Source organism: Perca fluviatilis, chromosome 2 (assembly GCF_010015445.1).
Source record: "Perca fluviatilis chromosome 2, GENO_Pfluv_1.0, whole genome shotgun sequence".
In the NCBI taxonomy this organism is placed as follows: domain Eukaryota; kingdom Metazoa; phylum Chordata; class Actinopteri; order Perciformes; family Percidae; genus Perca; species Perca fluviatilis.
The window spans coordinates 30,022,132-30,049,661 of NC_053113.1; the positions used below are offsets into that span (position 1 = coordinate 30,022,132).

The 27,530-nt window shown below is 43.4% G+C and overlaps 1 protein-coding gene across 8 annotated transcripts in view; it reads left to right on the forward strand.

The window, feature by feature from the left end:
• Positions 1–27,530, forward strand: part of kmt2a (lysine (K)-specific methyltransferase 2A) — a 50,613-nt gene that overhangs the window by 3,483 nt on the left and 19,600 nt on the right. For 4 of the 8 annotated variants that reach the window (XM_039823960.1, XM_039823924.1, XM_039823976.1 and 1 more), the window contains exons 2-14: positions 14,241–14,313; positions 14,445–17,815; positions 18,430–18,607; positions 20,132–20,360; positions 20,492–21,204; positions 21,312–21,385; positions 21,552–21,788; positions 21,932–22,078; positions 24,077–24,175; positions 24,497–24,617; positions 26,551–26,664; positions 26,863–27,047; positions 27,288–27,464. In XM_039823960.1, coding sequence (XP_039679894.1) covers positions 14,241–14,313; positions 14,445–17,815; positions 18,430–18,607; positions 20,132–20,360; positions 20,492–21,204; positions 21,312–21,385; positions 21,552–21,788; positions 21,932–22,078; positions 24,077–24,175; positions 24,497–24,617; positions 26,551–26,664; positions 26,863–27,047; positions 27,288–27,464 — 5,718 coding nt within the window. The remainder of the gene's footprint in view (positions 1–14,240; positions 14,314–14,444; positions 17,816–18,429; positions 18,608–20,131; positions 20,361–20,491; positions 21,205–21,311; positions 21,386–21,551; positions 21,789–21,931; positions 22,079–24,076; positions 24,176–24,496; positions 24,618–26,550; positions 26,665–26,862; positions 27,048–27,287; positions 27,465–27,530) is intronic. The other 4 variants (XM_039823967.1, XM_039823934.1, XM_039823984.1 and 1 more) reach the window with 3 other exon arrangements.

Here is a 27,530-nt window from a genome sequence, read left to right on the forward strand (position 1 = left end):
CCCCTCCTTCCAACGGGACAACACTGGCAGGAGAATTAGTCACAGACCCTCCCATCCATGGCTTTATTCTGCTACAGCAGAATGCTTAGGAGTAGCCTGACTGGGAGAAAGGCAGCAATTGTGTTGTCTTTCTTACTCTTTGTGTGTGTGTGTGTGTGTGTGTGTGTGTGTGTGTGTGTGTGTGTGTGTGTGTGTGGTAGTGGTAGGGGTGTCCCTCAGACTTTATGTCACTTATTTCACTCAGTAGTAGGCGTGTCTTCTTTGTCTTTATTTTGATTAGAACTTCAATTTAAGCTGCCTGCTTGGGTGGGTAGGAGGGGTGTGTGTCTATGGGTTCCTACCAGCCAGTGTGAGTGTGTGTGTGTGTGTGTGTGAGAGAGAGAGAGAGAGAGAGAGAGAGAGAGAGAGAGAGAGAGAGAGACGAGAGAGACACCATGCGCACGTGCCAATCAGTCTGTTTGTCTTTGCCCAGGAAAGTGTTTGTTTTGGTCTGTGCTGTGTTTTCGAGCAAATGTGAAACAGTTGCACTTAGTGTTGGGACACTTGAAAAAACAAATGTCCACCTTTTGCTTGGGGCTGACAGGGGTCACAAAGCAGTGCCACTGTGTAATTCAACAAGATGTTCTAATCAGTGACTAAAACTGGATCTTCAACTTAAATGCCCTTTGGTATTACTCATATTTGCTACTTTGTATACTTAATTGTATCTGTTAGAGTGATTCTTGGATTTTCCCTTTTGCCTTTTTTAAATGATATGTCATCAGAGGTGCATATAGCAGTCCCTCCAGGATTTTTTTTTTTTTTAAAACTACTCTGGGCTGAGTTTTCCTAGTAACCTTACCAAAAAGGCTCGGGATGCTGCAAATGTTGGTATAATATGAAAATGGCTGGTGGATTTAAGACAAAAAATAATAATTTATTGAATGAATCAATTTGAACATATGTGTCAGTGGCTTGTTGATCTTTACAGTGTTAGTTAATTTCCTATCCTGGCCTGGGACACACATTCATACGGTTTGATAAAGTACTTATTGGACTTTATTGGACTTTAACTTATCATTGCACTTACAATAAAGGCCGGGACACACCAGGCCGATTATTGGCCGTGGGATAGTCTGGCGAGGTCAGTGACTCACATCTGTTCGGTGTGTCCCGTGCCGTCGTCCGTCTGGGGGGCTGTCGCCGTTCATTTTGGCCGACCTGACATGTTCGGTCGGTGGCAGGGAAGTCGGGACTCACCCGGAAATGACGAGCGGAATGAGGTGACTACAGTCTCTCAAAATCTGATGAAAATCTTTTAAACTGACCTTTGTTAAGCTGAAATGAAGACAGATTCAGCAACTGCATGGCCTATTTCTCGCTTAAAATGTTTTCAGAAACACGTTTCAGTGAACTATTTTAGTACAATATGAGATCGTATTCTGAACGGCCGCCATGACAGTCTGGCTCTGAATTTCCAGAGAAAACAAACCCATGTGACGCGTTCGTCCAATCAGCTGCTGGTTTTCATTTCTTGGGCAACACAGATTAGCACCGCCTGCTGTTATAGAGATGTATTACGTCTCGCCTTTTTGGTCTGTTCTGTGGCAGTTTTTTGGACCTCGGGACGCGACTGATCATATCGACGGGGTTTTCTGTCAACGGTCGCCCGTCGGCTATATGTGTCTACACCATAACAAGCGTAGCTATCCTCAATTTAGGTCATCGAGTAGCGGGGGCAACTGTATGAGCAGCAGCCCCGCCCCCACCCGCTGTAGACAGCTGACAGGATTGAAACAGCAGCAGCTTTCAGCGACTATAGAGTGAAAAATCGTTACAGCGTACATTGATGTTAAAATGTATACAGGTTGGCAGGACAGTCTGAAATGTTTTGCACGGTCTTTCGCTGTACGTTTTGTTGGTAAATGTGAGATGTTCTTCATATATCAGATATCAGATGTTCTTCATATCAGAATTTCGGAAACAAGCTCTCTCTTACTCCCGCTTGGTCAGTGGCACTCAGAGACACATACTGACCAGTGTTTCCTCTAGAATTTTTTTCAGCGGTGGCGGGGGGAGGGGTGAATTTGACGTTATCTGGCTTATCTGCTAATGTTAGCTGCCGACCGTTACCTTGAAACCATCCAGCAAATAGACGGTACCATAGGGTGATTTAACGTCACCGCTCATTTTACACACAGTTTAACAACAAAACTAAACGCTGAGTGAGCATTACTAGCTACGTTTTTCATGTTGGTTTTGAGCGGTATGCACCCCCACTAACCTGGAAAACGGTTTTAAAATAGTAATGTTAATACAGCGTGTCGGAGGAATACAGCGTTCTCCTGCAACGGGAGGCAGAGGGACCGTCACAGCAGCATTAGGTAACATTAGCTTCTTGTCTCATCTGGGGTCTGATAAACAGTAAATTCATCAAAGTCAGTGTGCCCAACACTATTTTTCAATAAACTATAGCTGTGAAATTTCACGGGACCCGCGTGAGTGCGGATTTCATGTCGCGGCTTTCGTCGCTGTTTATCACTTATTGAGTGAAGTAGTACCAGTACTCGCCCTGTTGTTTATTTGGTTGCCATGACTTCGCGAGTGATGACGTCCTGTCACTGTTCCAGTTGCTCTGCTCACCCTAGGGGAAGAGAGAGCGAATGACATTTCGCTTGAATTCAGTAGAGCAGACGGCTCTATGACTTTATGACTTTTCATTATCAGCCGAAGGAACGGTGGTGCGTGTTGTACGTAGCGGAAACCCTGTTGTGCGTCTGCCCTATTTCTGATAACGTGGCGCTGGAAATTTTACCGTGGCGCACCGCCACTATGCTATCAACATAGAGGAAACACTGCTGACGTAAAGTCTGGCACATGGGACTGCTGGGATTGGTTGAAGTCGCGGGATAAAAACAGATTTGCGGAAAAGTTGCAGTGATTGGTCAAAATTGCGAGTCGCACCAAAGTCATGGTCATTGGTTGAATTGGCACGATTGCGAAATCCTGGAGGGTCTGATATAGGAGTATGAAATCATCACCAATTTACATTCCAGGAAAGGATGAGGCATCAGTAAAGTTTTTTTTTCAGGCTAGTAGGGAGAAATTATTTCTTAAGCTGTGTTCTCTAACATCAAACTGACTGATAAACCTGAAAACTTAACACATCCCTCCTCTCAGTCTGAGCCAGGAATGAGTCCTTTTTGTCTTCATTGCTTGTTCTGATGTTTTCCTGTCTCAAAGTGGTCAAAGTTTTAAACTTTGATGTCAAATGTGATGACATACTGTATATTGCACTTATTGCTTCTTCTGCCCTGATCAATCCAAACCCCATTCAGAAAACGAGCATTTTAAAAGTTGTTTGCGTGTTGTGTTGCAGACAGACCTGACAAAGCAGCATGAATTCATACTTTTTACAAATTGGCATCATCAGGCAGTATCTATTTTTTTATACCTTCATCATACCTCTGTGACATTTCACCAGGGTATATGGTAGGGATGCCCCAGCGAGGACATTTTCTCACCGTTAATAAACTTGTGACAACACAGGTGTTACCGATTACACTGCACATTTTTGTGTCAATGACGCTCAATATCTGCAGAGTGCTTACTTTGATTTCTGGCCTCTCCAGTCGAGCTTTCACTGCAAAGCCAGGCGCAGCTGCTGGAATTTACAGATTGCCTCATTAACGTTAGTAGGTTCCCTATTAAATATTGCCTATTGACACCAAATCCTCTGCCATAGTCTTTTTGGTAAACTCTCCCTACTATGTGACTCCTGCTACTCTGTGCTGCGGCTGCTTCTGTACGATGCTGACACTTTTAGTTTATCATTACAGCGCCCTTCCGCCCAACTTTGATAACACGCTTAGTAGGGCTGGGCTATATGGCCTAAAAATAAAATCCCTGATTTTTTCAAAAAAAAATCCGATGTAAGATTTAAATCGATTTTTTTCTCCCTCTACTTAAAATCAATCTGCAGATGACAAAGAAATTGTTCAAAACAAGTTTTATTTCGTTTTGACTCATACACACACACGGGGCATGTATACCATTATGATTATTCGTGCCAATTTTGTGGAAATATAAATTGGTTTGAGTGTTTTCCCTACCAGTTTTTTTTTTTGGGGGGCTATATATTCAACAACAAAACGGATGCGTGAGATAAAGCTGTTTTCACACATAGGCCTACAGGTAATTCGAAGTAAGTAATGAAACGACTGGTTAAGAAAATAATTAATGTTAGTCCCTGTCGCTGCCATGTTGTTTATGTCTCACAACAGATCATTTTATTCCTTTCTTGGGAACAAACTTCCCACTCTCACCGGTAGCCATGTTGTCACTTGCTGTTGCTCTTTTGTGTGTGCTATGATGTTGTTGTTGTCGCTTGCCGTACTGCTATGTGAAACTAACGCTACGGAAGCTCCGGGGAGCCAAAAATGCGCCATTACACAAAAACTCGATTTACTTATTTTTTAAATCGCCCGCAACAAAAAATTTGAATTAATTCATTTAATCGATTTTTCGCCCAGGCCTAACGCTTAGTATTTTAGTGAACACTGATAAGCGAAAATGACACTAAAATGAGAATAGCTGGTCCACCTTAAAGGTCCGTCATCCTTAACTTAGTAAGCCTGGGCCAACGTCAGGGTTTGTCCTGGCTCAGAATGGGCCTTTGGGGGGGGACACATAAAGTGAGGGGTTAGGGGGTTAATTTCCTGCATTCTGATGCATTTTTGTGCACCATTTTATGGTGGAAAAGTCTTTATTTATGTTAAGGAAAACACTAAATTTAGGAGGCAGGTGGCAATTCAAAATATGAATGCAATGCAATAAGACATCAGGGATCTGGGCTTGGATCTGAGTAGGCTACCCAAAGTCCAGCTTGTTTGATAAGTTTGAACACTGCATACTGTACAAGTCTACTTGAAAAGGTGGTCTTGAGTACAGTTCATGTGTACTCAAGTACGCATCAGGTGTAAAAAAAACCACCAAAACACGGAAGTGAGCTACAACGCGACTACGAGAAGTTTTTAACCGCTTATGGAACTTAATTATCACTTCATGTCTTAATTTAATTTTGCAGCATTTATTCAATTCAAACTGAAACCTACACTGTACATTTACTACCGCTCAACAAGTAGCCCAAACTGCAAATTTATTTTCTTCTCTGATTGCCGACAGCTGTCTGCTCTGAGCATATACCCCTGACTGCAGACCTCAATGTGGGCGGAGTTAAACGTTTAACCCCGCTGTCACTACCCGATGTGAGTCGAGTGCAGATGTGAATTGCGCATGTGTCACTTTGTGACAAGTAGCCTACAATATACTGTCTATGGTTTTGAGCTAACGTTAGCAATTAAACAATCACAGATATCTAAAACTAGTGCCCTGTATTTAGCTAAAACGTTTTGAAATGACTGCTAGCTAAGATGCTAAAGGCATTTTGAGCTAATGTTAGCAATCAAGTAGCCTCCTAGATGCTAATGGCGTTTTGAGCTAACGTTAGCAATCAAGTAGCCTACTAGATGCTAACGGCGTTTTGAGCTAACGTTAGCAATCAAACAATCATAGATAGCTAAAACGTTTTTGAAATGACTGCTAGCTACAAGTTAGCAATCAAACACAACAAAGGCTGTCACTTGAATGGCATTTTGAGCTAACGTTAGCAATCAAACAATCATAGATGGCTAAAACGTTTTAGTTAGTTTAGCTAACAGCTAATTCAGCTAACCGCTAGCTGACAGCTAGATTCAGTCTAAAATAACGTTAAGTCAAACTTAATGGGAAAAGAAGACTTTACAGTAATAACAATAAAGACAAGTATTGAGTGATTGTATTTTAAATGAGCCCAAGTAGAACTGACGTAGCTAACAGCTGTTATATATGTTAACGGTTATTTTCAAGTTTTATTTTGAGGGTCTTTTAAAGTTATTACATGCTGTCTCAGCTAGCGGTTAGCTAGCTGAGAGTGGGCGGGGTTAAACGTTTAACTCCGCCCACATTGAGGTCTGCGGGTCTGCAGTCAGGGGCTTCTCGCTCTGAGCGCATTCACCGTCACTGTCTCTCACGTATACATTAAGGGGCCATCCACACGGAGACGCTTTTTGACGGACATGTTTTGCATCGTTTGGGCCGACCGTCCAAACAAATTCTTTAAATGTACTGCCTAAAAACGCACTTTTTTGAAACCTGGTCTCAGGGTGAAAAAAATCAAAAAATGTCTCTCGTTTGGATGACGAATACGTCCGTATGAATGATGTCATCGCCACACCCCTCGACCTCACTGCGGTGAAGCTAAGCGAGCATATCCCATCTCCATGGTCAAACCAGCTCACTTCATCTAGCTAAATAGTTTGTTTCTGCTCCCTGACACTTCCCTCTGTTCTGCCGGTCCTGGATTCTACACAAGATGTATTGCTAACGTTATGTAGCTATAACGTTAAACATCGCTAAAGTAGCTGACCGCTAAAGTAGCTGACTGCTACAGCAGCGACGTAACGTTAACGTTAGCTGTTATAGTTAGCTGTAGATTGTCAAAAAGACATTGGATCATTGATGTTTGTTTGACTGCTGATGTTAGCTAGCAGAGCTAACGTTAGCGCGCTAATGTTAGCTCTGCTGGCTAGTGCGCTGCAATCGTGTCTGATGGCAGACTGAATTGCAAAATAAAAAGCATTCCAACAGCACATTATACAATGTAAACAAAGACGTTTTCTTGCGGCGGCCTTTATAAAATGAGCAGTGGTAAAAGTTATTATAGTCCACGGATGTATTAAGAGAACGTTAGTCTAGCTAGTCATGTTATGATGGGAAGTGGAAGTTAACTATGCTCTTCTTCTCCGTTTTTTGGTGAATTTCTGTAGCAGAAAACAGCGCCGCCTATAGGCCTGAACTATGAAGTAGCGTGTTGGGTCATTTACAAATGTTTTCATTTGGACGCAACTATTCTTGAAACGAATCCAGGGAAGACGGGTAAAAAAAGATCGTTTTGGTACGTGTGGATGTGGCCTAAGCACTGAGCCGATCCTTAAAGGAGCTAAGCTTCTCTTATAACACGACGATAGCCTGCCAGAACTTCTGGTATTTCAGACTGATCTCATGAAGTGGGGTATTTATGACACGCCAATTCGTATGCCATTATTGGCGAGTTATCAAGACGCATATTTACATTACCTTGCGATTGCGTGTGAATTTACGCCATAGCGAGTAGTATGAAAGGGTGAAAATCCGCGTAGGGAGGTTGGTCGGGGTGGAGGATGGGTCAAACACAGGACTTTCACTCAGGAGACCGGGGATCGTGTCCTGCGTGTCACGTTTCCTTAACCTAACCGTTCTTCTTTTCCTAAACCCAACCGGTTGTTCTTTTCCTAAACCCAACCGGTTGTTCTTTTCCTAAACCCAACCCGCGTGTCACGTTTCCTAAACTCAACCGTTGCTTTCTTCTTTTACTAACTCCACCCAACCGGTTCTTCTTTTCCTAAACCTAACCCATCCGCTGTATACGGCGCTCAAAATGCGTGCAGATAACACGCCACTTGGCTTTAGAAAGTGTCGTGTATTTTTAAGTCTACTGTATACAGCGTAGACATACACGCGGATAGCTCAAAATGCGTACAGATAACACGCCACTTGGCTTAAGAAAGTGGGAGTGTATGTTTACACGAAGTCATGATATGATGTTGGGTATTTGGTCCAAAACTCCAAACCATCCAAAAAAATGCTTTCACCCTAGAAACGAACTGGACCATGGTTCATATGAGAATGGCTGGTGGATTTAAGACAAAAAATAATAATTTATTGAATTAATCAAATTTGAACTTATGTGTCAGTGACTTGTTGATCTTTACAGTGTTAGTTAATTTCCTATCCTGGCCTAGGACACACATTCATACGGTTTGATAAAGTACTTATTGGACTTTAATTTATCATTGCACTTACAATAACGAGCGTAGCTGTCCTCAATTTAGGTCATCCTGTACATCTCATCTCTGTTTTTTCCTGCATTCACCGTGTGTGTTTGTACGGGGGGAACTTTATGAGCAGCAGCCCCGCCCGCTGCAGAGAGCCGACAGGGTTGAAACAGCAGCAGCTTTCAGCGACTTTAGAGTGAAAAAAACGTTACAGCGTACATTGACGTTAAAATGTATACAGGTTGGCAGGACAGTCTGATATTTTTGCACGGTCTTTTGCTGTACGTTTTGTTGGTAAATGTGAGATGTTCGAGTCACACACGTCTTGTCTTCATATCAGTAAATAGGAAATTAATTTGGCAACATACGTGTGTTACGTCAACCCGTTCTCACTCCCGCTTGGTCAGTGGCTCTCAGGGTCACACACTGATACAAAGTCTGGCACGTGGGACTGCTGGGATTGGTTGAAGTCACGGGAAACTCTGATTATTGGTCAGATTTGCGGAAAAGTTGCTGTGATTGGTCAATATTGCGAGTCACACCAAATTCACAGTGATTGGTTGAATTCACGTGAATTGTTGCGATCGCAACATCGCAAAATCCTGGAAGGACTGTTAAATGATGATAGATGTAGACATTTTGCACATTTTTGTGTTGGGTTGCCAGAAGCGGGTTGAAGCTTTGCAGTGATGAAAAAGATTGTACTATCCGTATTGCATAGCACAATAAATGAAAAGTAGATCAAAAAAACAATGACGACTGGCATTACATTTTATATACATTCTAGCAACTGGTACTCAATAAGTGTTCAGGTTTAGTACCTAGTCGAATTGGTAATGCAGTTAAAAACTGATTTTGAAAAACCATAATATAATGGATCAGAACCGGATTAATTATGTCATAATCAAAATTAAATAAATGTTTTCTTTTACCTTTAGACCGGAGGTAAACCTAGGTCCAGCCTTTGTACACCCATTCACCTCCCAACCTACATACCATTACTTTTTCACTACTTCCTTAATGTTGTCTGTTATTCTGTCTGTTTTTACTCCTCCAATTCCACCAAGTTATGGGCTTTTTGTGATGCATTACAGCTTTTATGAGCACCCAAAGGCTAGAGATGTGTGCATATACTCTCACTATTGAGAACTAACATAGATTAAAAGGAATCTTAATCAATCTTAGTCTGGGATTCCTTAATTGAGTAATTCAAAATAAAGATGCATTTCAGAAAGCCACTTGTTAAGCAAGGAATAACTTTTCTAGGTTAAAGCTTGGTTTATAACCTGCCTGGGAAACTTATAAACTTATAAACTCCCTTATCTACAGCCCATTGTCAATAACCATTTGGATTTCTTCTAAATGTTGTCTTTAAAGGCAGTAAAAGTCCCGTTTGCTTTTTCAGAGTGCATAGCGCTGTCAAAATGATATAGAGACGGATACCTCAAACTAAATTCACATCCGTCTCAAAACTTTCAGGGACAGTCCCTCGCACCTCAATTATAATGTTGCTTCCACAATGACTCCGATTGGTTTCCCTTTCTCTATATTTGAGTGATTCATATCAAGTAATTTATGCATTGATCAGTTACATGAGATGTGACAGACCAGCAGGGAAGTTAACCTGCTTAGGTTTTTATGGTAAGACTGACAGCAAAAGCCAGCAAAGATAAGGAAGAACTTGAACAGTTGTGTTCAAAAACATTCTTGTACGCTCCTCAGCTGATGAAATGAAAAGGAGAAAAGAGAAACACAGGTCTTTCTATTAACCTTTTTACCCATTGCATGTTGCAAGGCAACATAGTACATGAACCTTACCATGCTACTACTACAGTGTTTGTTTACTTCTTGAAGTTACCTCTCTGTGCCTGCCCTACTATTGAGCTCATGGTGAGCCTTGTGTTTCACACGCTGCTTCTCTGTGCTCGGCAGCCAGTGGGCAGGAAGCAAGCAAGCGAGCAATGAGTGAGTGACTGAATATGTGTTTGGGAGCATGGCAGAGAACAGGAGTAAGGGGGAGGAAAGGGGAGGAAAGGGGAGGCTTCTCGTGTGTGGGAGGCCTGTTTAGATTGGTTTTTTGGCAAGCTTCTGCATGAGCATGTTTAAACCCCAAACCCCTTTCATCCTCAGTTCTCCCAGGAGACGACTGCGCTCCCTCTGTTGTTGATGGTGCATGTGGTCAAGATGCTGCTTCCTTGTCTTTTTTTCCTCTCTCCTCTTCACCCTCCTCCTCCCACAGCCCTCATCCCTTTTCACTCATGTTTGCTTGCTTGCCTAGCCTTTGCTCCCCTCCCCCGCATCTTCACTCCTATGTTCTGCTTGTTTAGAGCTTGCTGTGCAGTTCAGGCGCCGAGGGGGTGTGTCATAGTGTTTCTCTAACCGTGTGTATGTGTGGCTGACAGAATCAGGAGGTACAGTACATGTGAGTGTGCGTGTACATGAACCTGTGCAGTCCGCTCTATCGCGTTGTGATGTCATTGACTGCTACTCGCACTATTGCAGCGAGTCAGAGCCAGCCGTTGGTACTCCGCCCCCCTCCGCTCTGCAACAACACCAACCAAGAGCAGCAGCCTGCTCAGAGAGGAGAGGATGCTGGTATTATTGTGGGGAGAGGGAAAGAGGAGAGAGACAGAAAGTGGAGAGAGAAGTGTAAGGAGATAAGGAGTGGAGGATGCTCAAATCAGTATTGCCTGCCAGGATAAACAGCATGATTGACTATCTGTTATTGTTGTTTATTTATATGTAGAACAGATGAAAGAGACAGTTTTGTAGCAGACATTAGTGGTTTGAATATTTTTTTTTGTTAGATTCCTCAGTGTGCATGATTCAGACACATTCATGTATCAATCATATTGCAAGTGTGTGTAACTCTTAGGTGTGGTGCAAATCAGTTTGCATGTGCACACACTTGCATTGACTACACTTGGATAGCAGCTGCTCTACAAACTGGGCCAACTAGACCTTAACTGCATCCCCACACGCTGCTATAAATAAACATTATGAAATGACATGCTCACCTCCACTCTTAAACACACACACTGATTGCAAGAAGTAGTGGCTCCGATCAGGATACTGAGGAATGAGGATGTTAATCATCCTCCAATGATTTCTTTGTCGCACATCTCAAGGCTTCACTGATGCATCAGAGAAAGGATTGATGATGTGCACCTGTACATATCACATTTACAGTTGCATCCATCATTTCTTGAACCACCACCATTGAAATTAAGTCACAAATAAGATTAACACTTGAGTCAGTCCTTCCAGAAAAACGCAGATTTTTTTTGTGATTGTTGCGGGCAAAAATCCTTGATTATGCGGCACGTTTCCTTAAAAAATGCGATGGGATATGCGGGATATTTATGCAATTTTATGCAATGAAATTGCGGGAACTTTTGGAAAAAGTGATTCCCCAAACAACCTGCTTTTTTTAAACTTAATTTCCAAAAATAGTTTACAGATATTTAGTCATTGCAATAAGTAAACAAATAAGATACAAAAATATATACAAATAATATAATATTAAAGTAAAAATAAAAGTAATAGTCTAAACAGAGGGAAATAAAACATACAAAAGAGACAGACTTTCAAAAATCGTTAATAATATAGACAGCAGGAGCACTTAAACAAAGAAATTTGAGTAGACATCAGATATTAAGATAGCTTTCTTATTGGATACCAACTTAAGAGACTCAAAGTACAAAAGTCAAATTCAACCTCCAACACCTGCTTTTCGATGATGTTCACATCGCGTAATTACGTCACTTCATAACGTTCCCATGGCAACAGGGGAAAATGGCTGCTCTTGTGTGACGTAAACGCAACATTTTTTCAACTTTCTGCTAAGATATATGTGACTTTTTTGCAACGAAAATGCGGGGATTATGAAATCATGCAAGTGCCGAATATTTTGCGTGGAAATCGGCAATTTATGCGGCGAAAGTGCGGCATATTTGAAAAAATGCGGCCCCCGCATGAATATGCGGACTTTGGCTGATTATGCATTGAATTATGCAATCACATAATCACGTTTTTCTGGAGGGACTGTTGAGTCAATAACACCTATGTTCTTCTGGCAAATGTGACGCAGTCGTGTTTTTAATGTCATGGAGTGATAGATGAAAAAGTTGAAAATAGTTTATCTTTTGAGGCAACAAAAGTCAAAATATAGTATAATATCTTGCCAACTATTTTATGAATAAACTGGATAAAATTTGTTATATAGGATGACTTCTAATGTCTTTGGAGATGCTCCTTAATTTAACGTAAATAACAGGCCAAACATGGCCTTCACTTTAGAAAAACTCAAACTAATGAACAATGTCCTGTCAGCCTCAGCTTTCTTGGAGATTAAAGTGATGGTTCGGAGTAATTTCACCCTAGGGTCCTTTGCACCATGCCCTCAAGCCAAACACCCCCCCAGAAGCTTTTTTCACCTGGGTCGAACATTGGGAGAGTTAGCGTAGAGTAGCGTTATCAGCTGAATAGCTTAGCGCAGGGGCTAATGGATCCGAAGTGTCTCTTAACATTACCCCACTAATAATGCCCGAAATGATACCAAACGTCTACAGTAGTACAAATAGGTTATGCACTCATAAAACGATGGATTGTAAAGTTTGTAAGTACACCAGAAGTTTATGTAAATAACACTTGCCTGCTGGCTTCTGCTCTCTGCTGTTGTTGTTGTTGCTGCTCTAAGACAGAGTGCTTAGGGACGTCAACAAATTACCGCACGAAAGAGATGCAACAAAATATTTTTTAATTTAACTTATTTTTTAAAGTAAGTACTGTAGAATAACTAGCAGGAGACAAGTTATAATTGAGGTAAGTTTGGAGACATTACCTTATTTAATCATTAAATTAATAAATATTTTTGTTGCATCTCTCTTTTCGTGTTGTAATTTGTGAAACGGCCCTAAGCACTCTTACTGCCGATAGTAACCCAGCAGCAGAAGCAGAAGCCAGCAGGCAAGTGTTCATAAACTACTGGTGTACCTAAAAAAAAACATACAACCCATTTTTTAGAAACTTTAAATAACATCATTTATAAGTCTAACCTATTTGTACACTCATTTCGGGCTATATTGGTAGAACGAATCCATTAGCCCCCCCCCTAACTATACCCCCCCACTTCAGCTGATAACGCTACTCTATATACTAACTCTCCCATCCATGTTAGACCCAGCTGAAAAAGCTTCTGGGGGAGGTGCCGGGGGGTGAAAAAGAACCGAAGAAAAAAAAAACCTAAGTGTTTGGAACGAGGTCATCTTTAAAGAAAAAAAAACAAATTAAATAATAACGCATGGTGGAAGCATGTCATACTAACATGGTAAATAATAATAATAATACATTTAATTTATATAGCACTTTTCACTAACTCAAAGTCGCTTAAGCATATTATCATGCAAACAAATGTAGGGTAATGTTAGCAAAGTAAAATGCTAACATGTTAGAGGCTTAACATGTGTGTCAACAACAAGTGGTGATGGCGCAGTGGATATGACACACGCCTTTGGTCGGTTTGAATCCCACTGTGATACATCAACCAATGTGTCCCTGAACAAGACACTTAACCCCTAGTTGCTCCAGAGGCGTGCGACCTCTGACGTATATAGCAATTGTAAGTCGCTTTGGATAAAAGCTTCAGCTAAATGACATGTAATGTAAAGTAAACTTTTATTAAAAGTACAGTACTTCTGAGGCTGTCAAAGCTGAGACTGATGAAAGTTTAACCAAAGCTGAGAATGTACAGCTGAGTCTGATAAGCTCCATCTGAGATGTTAACTGTACATAGGATAAACCCTTTACATTTAGACAACAACATTGCCTTTCCTCTGGTGCCACCCTCAAGCCACACTCGCCACACGTAATCTGATGTGTAATGAGCATTAAAACCTTACAAGGCTGCTCAAATGGTTATAGAATACATGCTTCTTTTTCTTTTGTGTGTCTTTGCTCTGGTTGTCTTTCTAGCTGTTTATGTATGACCAACCACCTTAGCATTTTCCTGTCCTCAGGGAGCAGGAACGCAGTACGACGTGTTAGTCATTCAGTAAGATTTGTCTGTTGTGGTTTGAGCTTTCTCCAACTGTCGGCATGTCATCTCAAAAGCCCGAGAAACATGAGAGCACCAGAGTAAGCCAGCAGGCAAAGTGAGATTTAGGACATCATTATAGCCTATAGTCTGACTTCAAAAATGACTCAAGTGTTGCACATCTAGGCCAACTGACAATTATGTGCCATGATGGATGATTTGACCTGTTAACCAACATTGCTTGTTCCCTCAATTTTAGCATTACAAAAAACTGTATGGTCACAAAACATTCATAAGTGTTCTTTTTTATGTAGGAAGAAGCGTTTGGAGGATTTGGACCAGTGGCTGAGGAGAAAAGAATACAGAGCCCTTCAACAACCCCTTCAGGTAAAGTTACTTAAAAGTAACTCCCTACTGGTTCATCAGGGAGCTTCCTATTGTCTCGAGATGCTTATGCCTGTAAAGGTTGTCTATATCTCTCGCTTCCATGCTAACTAAATTGTCTCTGTTTTTATCAGCAGGTCCACCCATACAGGAGAAGAAGCCTAGAGGCCGTCCCCCACGGGCCCTGACTGCCCAGAAAGCTACTGCAAGTCTACCTTCCCCCTCCTCCCTTCCCTCCCCCACACAGGCAAAACCTGAGGGCCCTGAAAGGCCATCTGAGAAGGTGAAAAGGCTGCCTGGGAGGCCACCTGGCACCGGGGAAAAGAGAAGAGGTCGACCCCCGTCTTCAAGTAGCAAGAAAGCTTGGAGTGCAGGCAGCCATGCAGCAGGGGATGACAGTAGGCAGGCTGGGTCTGAATTGGGCATGGACACAGAGGAGGACAAGGACAGAAAGGGCACCAGGAGGATGCCACTGGGCTCTGCTCAGCCATATGACACAGAGGCAAAGATTCCCAAAGGTGGGCGGGGTGACTCCAAAGTTACCAACCTGAAGAGGCTGAGAGCAACTAAACTCGCCCCTCTCAAGTCACGGCTCAAGACTTTGCCTGGTGTACCCAGACGCAGACGCGGGCGACCGCCTTCAGCTGAGCGTCTCAAAGCTGAGGCGGCAGCAGCTGCTGCTGCTGCTGCTGCTGCACAGCTGTCTACCTCCATTGAATGTGGGGAAGGGAAACATAAGGTCTTTAGGGTCAGAGGGGGGGATAGAGGCACAGAACCACACACTCCTCAGCAGCCCATGCTGAGGAATGCGGATGGTGCTGAGGAACAGGACTCTTCCAATCCACCTGCCTCCCCGTCTCCCTCCAAGCCAGGCAGGACAGTGGGCCTCAGAAAAAGCCCTCGCCATAGAAAGCCTGTTAGGATTGTCCCCTCTTCTAAACGCACTGATGCAACCATTGCTAAACAGCTGCTGCAGCGCGCTAAGAAAGGAGCGCAGAAGAGACTGGAGAAAGGAGCTGTAGCCATCGGGGGTAGTGGGACAGGAGCCATTGACGCTGGCATCAGGAAGACCCAGCTAAAGAACATTAGACAGTTCATCATGCCTGTGGTCAGCACAGTCTCTCTTCGCATCATCAAAACCCCCAAGCGCTTCATTGAAGATGAGGGCAGCTTTGGAGCTCCGCCACCTCATATGAAGATAGCACGTTTAGAAACAACCCCCTCATCTGTCTCCACATCTGCCCAACCCACCTCCACCACTTCCTCTTCCCCCTCTCCTGTACTGGTCTCCTCTACACCTGCTGTTAGTAGCACTGGCACCACTGCTCCAATTGACTCCCTCCCCCCTCCTCCACCTCCTGCCCCTATCCCCACTGTTCCATCAACAGCCGCCAGTCTGCTCAACAGCACCAACAACGCCGCCAATGGGCGATTTAGCAGTAGTGCGGCATCTTGCGGCTCAAGTGCTGTGTCACAACATTCTTCCCAGCTCTCCTCTGCAGAGTCTTCCAGGTCCAGCAGTCCCAGCTTGGATGACTCATCATGCGACTCCCAGGCTTCTGAGGCCACACAGGCTTTGTCAGAGCCAGAGGATCACTCTCCGTCCTCGCAGGGAGAGAGGGAGGCCAACCTGGTCCACAGCTCACGGCCTCCCTCTCCTCCCTCTGAGCCAGAGCACGTGTTGGCCGAGAGGAGTCGGCGAGGTCGGAGGGGACAGGGGGTCGGCCGGGGAAGCCAGAGCCAGAGGGTGAGGGAGACTCTTAGCAGTGGGGCTAAAAAACCTCTAATCAGCCCACCAACAGGAGTGCTGATGTCCTCCTCTACACTTGTAAATTCCCAGCAAGCTTCATCCACAGCCTCCTCCTCGTCTTCACCTCCACCTCCCCCTCTCCTCACCCCTCCACAGCCTCCACAGTCAGCTTCTTCCAATACAGCTGCTATCAGTGAACACCACTCGCAGTCACCCTGGATGACTCACCCCATCCCTCCATTCCTGTCTGGACCATCAGTGCTGTCCAGCTCGTCAGACAAACGAAGCCGCTCAATTCTGAGGGAGCCGACCTTCCGTTGGACTTCCCTGTCCCACACTGAACAGCAGTACTTTTCCTCAGCTAAATATGCAAAGGAGGGCCTCATTCGCAAGCCCATATTTGACAACTTCCGCCCTCCTCCTCTCACGGCCGAAGACGTGGGGCTGTTGCCCCAAGGTGTTAGTGGAGCAGGGGGAGCCGCTCCAGTGGTGTTCCCTGCACCAGGCAGTGGAACAGGAACAGGGACACGTCTATTTGCCCCTCTTCACTCACACACTCACCACCAACATCCCTCTTCATCCCGTTTTGATCCACCACACCAGAAGCGCAGCCCTTTGCTTCGTGCTCCACGGTTTACACCCAGCGAGGCCCACTCTCGGATATTTGAGTCGGTTACACTGCAGTCGTCTTCTGGAAGCAGCCCTGGCTCTCTCTCCCCACACCAGACGTCCTCTAGCTCCAGCAGAACCTCGCGGCGCAGGAGACGACCGGTCTCGGGAACAGTACGTAGCCATCCGCGGTCTCCTTCCCACTCAATGACCAGACGCAGCAGCCAAATAGGAGGCCCGATGTCTATGGGGAAAGGCTCCTCTGAGATGTCTGTGCTGACGTCCTGTAGTAACTCCAGCTCTTTGCCAGGGGTTTCTGCAAGTCCACTAGCCACTTGTGCCTTAACTCCTCCTTTCAGCACCTTCTCCACCGTATCCATGGGTCTGGCCCCACAAGGGACACCTGATAGCAGGAGAGGGGCTGCTGGAAACCCACCTCCTTTGTCAACTGCATCATCCACTTCTTCACCACTTTTCCCTATCTTTCCTTCCAGTGCCCAGGACACTGTGCGAGGAGCTGGGAAAGGAGGTAAAGAAAAAAGCTTGTCAGCTCCCCAGGACCCTGCATCAAAGGAAAAAGAAAGGGATTCTGAGAAAAATCGAGAGAAAGAGAAGGAAAATAAGAGGGAAGGGAGGAAGGATTTGGAGAAAAGAAGTAAAGTTTCTACACCAGATGGCTCCCCCAATGCACCTTCCAGCATGTTTACTGTGGACGGGAGGGACTCCGAAGATGCTCTTTTATCCATTGCTACAAAAAAGGCTCCAGGGAGAAAAAAATCAACATCAGTTGATATGGTTTCTGACACTGCTTCCTCAGATTTGCGTGGGTCCCCTTCCACTGTTCCCATGTCCATTGCTAAAGGACGTCTATCTAAGAAAGGCAGACCCTCTGAGAAAGGAGCAGAGATGGAGGATGGGGAAAAGGAGAAAGAGAAACAAAGCGCTCCGAGCCAGCAGACGGCAAGCCTTCCAGGGCAGCCAGGCAGACAACAGCTCCCTGTTTCCTCTCTTGGATCAATGTTGGCACAGGCAGAGAAACAGCCTGTGACCGACAAGCGGGTAGTTGGACTACTGAAGAAGGCCAAAGCCCAGCTCTTCGAGATAAAGAAGAGTAAGCTGAAGCCTGCAGAGCAGTTGAAGGGCCAGGTCAGTTTTTTGTCATAGTTATTGTTTCTCCACAACAAAGCCTCTCCGTTCTCATCATTCTCATCATATAGCCACAAGCAAGTGACTTTTACATGATGCTCTGAATATTTTCTATATATAGAAATCTGTGTTTGTATTCAAAGTGAAACTTGATAATAGGAAAGTCCCACAGAGGGTGTTACTCAAGGGGAATTCTGTTTGCCTCATACATTATGCAGAAAGCTGCCGGCTGTGCTTTTGAAAGTATTTTCCAGAATATAGCCCTCTGTTATTTTACTGTTTATATAAACATTAGATGGTTATAGGCAGTCATTGCACATTTTCAAGAAAAGAAAAATTCCCTTATCATCAGCCTTGGCCCAAGCTCTAGTGTTGACACTCTCTGCCACCTCATCCTCCTATTTATTGAACATTGTGCAGAGATAATGGTTTAATTTGGTTTTGTGAAAAAACTGAAATTAACTTCAGAAGGGCATAAGCAGCATCCCAAAAGGTCAGCTTGTTGCATTTTACATTTGTGGTGGTGTATGATTGTCTTTGCAATTGTGATTATTATGAAGCATGCTCTTCAAATATCTGTCTCACTTTTTGTGGTGATGTGTGCTTGTGAGCAGGGTCAAGAGAGTGACTCGTCAGAGGCCTCAGTCCGCGGTCCACGCATCAAGCATGTATGTCGTCGTGCAGCTGTGGCTCTTGGCCGTAATCGGGCAGTGTTCCCTGACGACATGCCCACACTTAGTGCCTTGCCCTGGGAGGAGAGAGAGAAGATCCTATCTTCCATGGGGAATGATGGTGAGTCCCACTCAACTTACCTCTCATTTGACCTGCATGTGGATTACAACCTCTTAGCCCTCACACACGCTGTAACAATTTTATTGATAGCAGTACAGGAAAATACTGAATAAGAGTCGATAAAACTTTACACAAGACTTGCCTAATCTGAGTGGGGGCTTTTGTTAGCACCACTGCTCGACATAGATTTAAGGTTTGTTTGGGTGATGTGTTGACAGGTTTAATGTAAAGTAGGCGTGTGCCATATCATATTGATCACGATAACACCGGTATAATTCCTAATATCATACAGAAATTCCTATCATGATAATGGCAATATTCCGACTTGTTGACATAATGATGTCATAGCGTTACGCACAGCAACAACACTATTGGCTGAAAGCGAAATGGCTACCAGATGAGCTAGTTCCAAAAAGGGAAGCGACTCCAGTAGTGTGGAAATTGTTTAGTTACAAAATATCAGCTATACAACAAACTACGGTAATATGTAAGAAATGACTTATTTAACCACCTCAAGCAGAAGCACCAGGTATTTATATGTCCGCGTAAACCTAACAGTTTGCTTTCATATTCATTAAAAACTAAACAAAAATGATCTCAGTTCTTTAGTTAGTAAACAGAAACAATAATAATAATATCATCAAGAATATTGTTTTAGCAGAAATACTCTGTAATATCGGGATATTACTTTAGGGCCCTATCGGCCACCCCTAATGTAAAGCACTCTGATTGACTAGAACAGTCTGAGGTGAGCATTTATGACCCAACATCTGTGTGAGTCCTGAAAAAGTTCTGCAGCATGCAGCGATGATGGACTAATCACAAGAGCAGAGAAATCCAGTCATCAATGAGAGCACAAGTACACAGTGAAGTGGTGATGGAACGAGCAGAGTTTGGCTGCATCCTTCCTGTTATTTTGACTGCTTTCATGCCATGTGGGAAAATGTGAGTTGTTGGGAGGCAAGAGGGCCTGATGCCGGTATCAGTAGCTCAGTTTTATCATTCCCATGTTTGCCTGGTCATTTAATCTGAGCACATCTGTGTTTTAGACAAGCTCCTGGACATCTCACATTATATTATGTGTGACATAGTAGATGTAGTCAAATACATTTTAAATGGAAGTATTTCTTTCCACTGAAACTCTAGCTATGACTACTGTTCACACAGCTGAGAAAAAAATGTAAAAGCCTTGATTTTCACTAGTTTTAAGACTTTTTAAATCTTTTTTTTTTTTTTTAAGATTGAGCTGTCCATTGAACAACAGGAACAGTGTATCTTACCTTGAGGAGATTGTAATAAAATGTTAGGAAGACACTGAAGTGCTATAGTTTAAGGCAATATGTCATATAAAATAATCCTTAATCCAATGTTTACACGTGTTAAATTATTGGCTGTATTGGTTCAAATTTTTTTCTACAACATTGTACATTTGTAATTCTTAAATGTGCTTAGCAACAATTTGCATTTCTGAGCTACTGTGGGTCAGTAATGATGATCTCTCTTGTGATGTATCTCTTCTTACAGACAAGTCATCAGTAGCAGGCTCCGAGGAGGCAGAGCCTCAGTCCCCTCCCATTAAGCCACGGGAGACACGGCAAAAGGCCGTTCAAGAAGCTCCTCCCAAGAAGGGGCGCCGGTCGCGCCGCTGTGGCCAATGCTCAGGCTGCCAAGTTCCAGAAGATTGCGGTGTCTGTACCAACTGTCTCGACAAGCCTAAATTTGGAGGACGAAACATTAAAAAGCAATGCTGCAAGTGAGTCTTAGTTTATGAGCTGTTTGACACAATATGTCATTGTAATTTTTAAGCAAGTCTTAAATAACATTTTATAACTTTCATTTTTAATGGGATTTTTAAGAAATTAAAAGGTTGAATTTTGTCTACAGGATGAGGAAGTGTCAGAACTTGCAGTGGATGCCCTCAAAGATGTTTCTTCAGAAGCAAGGCAAAGGCAAGAAAGACAAGAAAAAGAACAAGTTGTCTGAGAAGAAGGAGGGTCTCAATCCGGTAAAAGGACCGATCTCAGACTCTGGCCCTAAACCCACTCCTGCACCACCAAAGGAGGAGCCTCCCAGCAAAAAGAGTGAAACTCCTCCACTCAAGGTGGGAGAGGAGAAGTCAAGGCAGCAGCCATTGTCAAAGCAATCATCTCCAGCCCTCGCATCTTCCCCTGCCCCAGTGGAACCCCCTCAGGCGCCCAGCACAGTCGCAGCCCATACTCAGTCTCCAGCCCTGACACCAGATGCCCGACAGCTCCCAGTCACGAGCAGTGTCACCAGTAAGAAGGGACACAAACCACAGCAGTCTGTACCAACCTCTTCCTCCTCGTCCTCGTCATCCTCCTCTTCCACTTCATCATCTTCTTCATCCTCATCATCTTCCTCCCCGTCATCTTCATCCCAGAATTCCCCCTCCCAGTCTACGCAATCTCATCAACCGTCACAACAGCAGCAGCAGCAGCAGCAGCAACGTCCTCTTACCAGTCAGGCCACTTCAAAAAAAGATGCTTCACCCAAGATTCCTCTGAGCGAGCCCAAGAAGAAGCCCCAGCAGCACTCATCGCATCAGCAGAGCTCAACTACAACCTATTCAGATACAGGTAAAAAACTGGTCAGACTTTTTTGTCCTCTTTTACAAAATGAATATATATATAGTATACTTAACTTTGTTCTTATTTGAATGGTATGTCCTGTCTCTTTTTCACAGTTGAATCAAAACAGTTGAAAAAGCCAACATCTCGCTCTGTTCCTCCATCTCCTAAACAGAGACTAAAAGACAAGGTAGGAAGTAGTCAATGTGTGAGCTTTATCCAATTGCTTTTTATTTGTTCATGTCCACATACTGTAATTCTCATCAAATCTTTTATTTCTCACTGTATAGATTACGTATAATTTCTGATATTCACACTCTTCTGTCTCTCTCCTCTTGTCTGTTCAACACGAGAAGCCGCTCACCACTAAACCCACCAGCAGCAGTACTTTAAACTGGCTAAGCACTCCCTCGACTAGGGGCCAGGCGAAGTCCAGAGCGCCCTGCGACGGAGTGCATCGTATCAGAGTGGATTTTAAAAGGGACCATGATGTGGAGAAGGTGTGGGAGGCTGGCGGCCTCAGCCTGCTCACCTCTGTGCCTGTTACGCCCCGGGTGCTCTGCTTCTTATGTGCAAGCAGTGGAAATGTTGAGGTAATAAAAAGGGTCATTGCGTTGAAAACGTTTGCTTTTAAAGTTCTTGTCCGAGCAATGGTTAAACCTATATTCTAACTGTCTGCCTTTCTCCGCCTACCTTTCCCTATGTGTTGTTTCTCTCTCTTTCTCTCTATCTATAGTTTGTCTTCTGCCAGGTATGCTGTGAACCGTTCCATCTCTTTTGCCTGGGGGAGTCAGAGCGCCCTCTCCAGGAGCAGTTTGAGAACTGGTGTTGTCGACGATGCAGGTTCTGCCAGGCCTGTGGACGCCAGCACCAGAAAACTAAAGTAAGCCATTCAGTACAATTCTGTTCATTTGAGAGTTGTACACAAAAGAAGCTTAGTGTGGAGTGACAGTGTGTAAAGACTGGACAATCTTCCCTAGAAATAAGCCTGCTAGCCTTGCCAATGAACAGCACTTAATCAGCTTCTTGGATTCCTGCCATGATTTTATTATTTAACTCAAGTCCTGTGTAAAATGTGCATGGTGTGAGCCTTGTATGGACATGATCTGAATGCTAAGAAATGGATTTCTGGCAACTAGAAATAAATCTCTACCTAAATGGGCATTACGTCATTTAGTACTTTGATTGGCTTGTATCTGTGACCAAAGAACTGCCTCGACAGCAGCAGGTCTCTGGCACTCTGATTCCACAGCAGTGCATGGCACTGAGAGACGGAAATTTCAGCTCCTGGTGAGGCTACTGGAATTTCAAGCTGCTGCAGATACATAATATCTCACAGAAATGTGTGCTAGATGATCTTAAAAAGTATACTTAAAGGTGCCCTGTGAAGTTTCAAAGTTTCTGTTTCCATTCAGTATTACTCACCTAACATTTTCACACATTTCTTTGTCCTTGAGGCCTAACAAACGTGTTGAGCGCATTCCCTTCCTCAAAAAACATTTGCAAAGTGGATTTTTCTTAAACATTTAAAGCCTGCATTGTTTATATCGATGTTTACTTGCAAGCAGTCTTCTTCTTCTGCCCTGCCTTTGCTGATGCATTGCTGTGTTTCTTGGCATGTTACCGCCACCTGTAGATTGGAATAGCGTGAAACAATTGACAGGAATGTGTATCGCGTCACCTGCATGCGGATGCAGGTGCACCCTTGTACAAGTGGACGAGAACAAACAAAACAGGGACCCACACTTATAAAATATTGCTCCATAGTGCTACTAGTGGCCAAAAAAATCAACAGGGTACCTTTAATGCACCTTAAACATTAAAGGTGCTCAAAGCGAATTTGGGTGACGTTACTTCTTGTTGACGTTCAAAGTATTGTCAAACAAAACAAGGCTAGCTCGCGTCCTCCTCATCTCCTCATCTCCCCCCTAGCCTAAAAAACGCGTGACATCGCTAAGAGCACCTTTTAAGGACAGTTTTGTTGCTAGACAAATAGAGAGAAAGTCTCATGAAACAGTTGTTACCTTGTCTGTGGCTTTTTATTCTTAGTATGTGTGTATGGCTCTAGGTTTGCAAATGAAAAAGAAAATGCTGATATTATATTGATATATGAAGCTAGATATCGTCTTAAATTTTGGAGATCAAAATATCGTAGTGTTTCCTGATTTTAAAAGCTACATTACAGTAGTGATGTCATTTTCTGAACTTCCCAGACTGTTAGCTGTTCTATTATTTGCCTTTACCCACTCAGTCATTATATCCACATTACTGATGTTTATTTATAAAAAAAAATCTCATTGTGTTAATATTTTGTGAAATCACCAATAGTCAACCCTACATAATTGCTGCAATATCAATATTGAGGTATTTGGTCAAACATATTGTGATATTTGATTTTCTCCATATCGCCCAGCTCTGTGTGTGTTATAAAGCTAGTTGTGTTGACCAAAAGCCACAGGAAAAACTTGACTGAAGTGGCTGTCTACAAAACCTGCCAAAAACATCTCACACTATAGCTAATGCCTTTGATAATGATGTTCGATGGTCCATGGGTGATCCATGAAGCCCACTATGAATGTGCCCCTTGATAAACTGGTGGCAGCAATGTAGTAAAATTAAAATCTTAAATTAAAATCTCTGCATAGCATTTTAGATTCACTGATCCTCTTTTGAAAACATTGCATCTATCTTGTTTCTTCATTCATTTCAAAACAACGCTGATTGGCTAAGGTAAACACTACCATTACAGCTCAAAAGCAGGTGACATTTGTATCTAATTTGCTGTGAACAGAACTGTGTGTTTGTTGGGCATTAACATGTATATGTTGCCAGTTTTGATATTTAAATAATCTCATCTCACCTTTGGCCTCTGTCACTGTAGCAGCAGCTGCTAGAGTGCGATAAGTGCCGTAACAGCTATCACCCGGAGTGCCTGGGTCCCAACCACCCTACCAGACCCACCAAGAAGAAGAGAGTCTGGGTATGGATACACACACACACACACACACACACACACACACGCATGCACCCACTCTTCCTTTAGACTCCTCTTCACCCTTTCACCTTTTATTAGCATTACACTCATATATTTTTCTCTTACCTCTCCATTTGTTCACACATTTTTCCAGCCTCTCACAACAGCGCTACTTACTATACATTGATTGGGACCCTCTGACAGGCGTCTATGAAAACATTTGACTCCTCTCAGTGTCACTTTCACACCTTTCCTGCTCTTTACACAACTGGATGCAAATTTCTGCCATGTAGTCACCACCTTGTTTATTTGTTTTTTTCTTTTCAGGTGTGCACCAAGTGTGTGCGTTGTAAGAGTTGTGGAGCCACTAAACCTGGGAAGTCCTGGGATGCCCAGTGGTCGCATGACTTCTCCATGTGTCATGACTGTGCCAAACTCTTTGCTAAAGGCAAGTGACAAGCATGTGGAGCCCAAAATGCTGTTCACAGTTAAGGAGTCAGTACATATACACCACTGGTATTCTTTCTGAGATTAAAGAATTAAGGATTTCTTAAGAATCTGACCTGTAGGGCACCCTGGTAGCTCACCTTGTTGAGTGTGAGCCCCATATACTAAGGCTCAGTCCTTACCGCATGGCCCGGGTTCGATTCCGACCTGCGGCCCTTTGATGCATGTCGTTCCCCCTCTCACTACCCCCTTTCCTGTCCTTGGTTATCCTGTCAAATAAAAGCCCAAAAATAATATTTAATAGTGCTGTCAGTTAAACGCGTTATTAATGGCGTTAACGCAAGCCCATTTTAACGGCGTACATTTTTTAATCGTGAGATTAACGTTCTTTTTGGCCTAGGAAACTTAGTAGTTTTTTTCACATGCTGTTGCAACAACTAGTAACGTTAGAAAAACTACAACACCACACCGGATCTAGCTAGACCGGAAACAAAACAACAGGCACGCCGTTCACACTTGTTTGGGCTTGTGAGCCGGCCAAAGAGTAGTAGGCTAACGTTACGTTTTGAGTGGATGGCGAGTGCGAGATGCCAAAATGGATGCCAATAAGATTCTGAATGGAAAGTTTACTTTTAAAAAGTTGCCAAATGGTTCCATTGACAAGACCAAAGTGATTTGTGTGTTTTGTCGTTGTGAACTGAGCTATCATCGCAGCACGTCCAATCTGAAATACCACTTGATGGCCAAGCACACAGCTGATGCGAATTCTCCGCCCCCTCGTCAAAGCCAGGCGACAATGGATGACTTCAGACAGAAGCACATGGATACCACAACTAAGAACAAACTTACTGCAGCCATAGCTAAATGGGTCCCAGTGAGAATGTTAGTGTGAAATTGAACACTACAGTACATGCCAATGTTGTTATCAATAAAGCAAGCCAATCCACTTTTCCATGTTGATAAGAGCATTAAAATGAGAAAGAATAATGGGACAAAAAGAAATCAGGGGACATTTAGAATAGATAAAAATGTGCTATTAATTGCGAGTTAACTATGACATTAATGCGATTAATCGTGATTAAATATTTTAATCGTTTGACAGCACTAATATTTAATCGAGATGCACCGATAGCCCGGCCGGTGACCAGAATTGGCCGGTTTTCACGTGCTCAGCCATGACCGGCGACCGGCAGATCAGTCTGACATAATGCCGATTTCATGCCGGTCAATGCTACAATTAACTGACAACATAAGTTATACGAGTTACAGTTCTCAAGGACGCACGCACACAAGCGACAGCACAGTCTCTTTTTCTCTTTTTCTGCCGTGTGTCGCGCGTACCTGCTCGCGGTGTGAAGCGCGTGTCCGCGCTATTCTCGCACATGTAGGGAACCTCGGGAATTAATCTGCAACATGTCAGCTGTTTGGAAATTCTTCAGCGTGTGTGTAGAAGATAACATGTTTGCAATATGCAACACCTGCAAGGAAAAAGTAGGGCGTGATGAGGGACGACACCAAAAACCAAAATCACATTTCTTTAGTTGGAAATTGGATGTGAAAAGCAGGAAATGGTTCTAACGTTGCACTATAGATGTGTGTGAATTTCCCACACCAGGAGTAATTTATATAGTTCTATTTTATAGTGATCCATTATCGGTTAAAATTTTTTTCTATGTTCTATGCAAAATGTTTTATTAAAGAAAAAAATAAATATTTGTGTGTTAGAAAAAATTTAATCGGAATCGGCTAAAATCGGTATCGGCTGGCCTAACTCAATGAAAATCGGCAATCGGAATCGGCCTAGAAAGTTGTAATCGGTGCATCTCTAATATTTAAATAGACAAAAGAATCTCACCTGTATTTTGAAGACTTCATCAGTAACTTGAGGAAGGCGACAGCCATTAATAGCATACCATTTCCATCTTCTCTCTCAGGAAACTTCTGCCCACTGTGTGATAAGTGCTATGATGACGATGACTATGACAGCAAGATGATGGAGTGTGGCCGTTGCAACCATTGGGTGCATGCCAAGTGTGAGAACTTGACAGGTATTAAAACACAAATTTTACTCTATGTACTTCATAAGCTGAGTGCAGAATTTCATATTCAGCAGCACTTGTTGCACTTCATTTGTCCTGTCAGTCGTCAGTGTCTGTGCTGCTGACTGACAGGCTGTCCTGTGAGTGCTGTCATGCTGATGAGAGATGATAATGGGAGAAATAATGTCATCTTTCGCTGTCCCCCAGATGAAATGTACGAGCTTCTATCAAAGCTGCCAGAGAGTGTTGCCTACACGTGTACCAAATGTACTGAACGCCATCCGGCTGAGTGGAGGACGGCGTTGGAGAGGGAGCTTCAGGGATGCGTTCGCCATGTCCTCACTGCACTGCTCAACTCACGCACATCCTCACACCTGTTACGCTACAGACAGGTTAGATGCACATACTTCTTCTTCTTCTTCTTCGGTGGTTTCAGTACAAATTGCTGTGTTTGAAATTACAGTATGATATGATTTACATTCATTCTTTTTGTTGTGGTGTATTTGATCTTTTTATAGTGCTGCACGCATGAAAATATAAACATATTCAGTTACAAACAGCTGAAGCAGCAACAGCTAAATTAACATAATGGTGAGATCTTTACTCAGCGTAACTCTCTGGTTTTGGGGCAGGCGGTGAAGCCTCCCGAGCTGAACCCAGAGACAGAGGAGAGTCTTCCATCCCGTCGTTCCCCGGAGGGCCCAGATCCTCCAGTCCTGACAGAAGTCGCCCCTACCCCTCCGAGTGACTTCCCTCCAGACCTGGACTCTGTTGAGAAAAAGATGGATCTTGGGCGCTACAATTCAGTGGTAAGTACGTTATCTTTCGAGCAGTGTCTCTGCTGATCTGACAAACTGGACCTGGTGTAGTTTCAT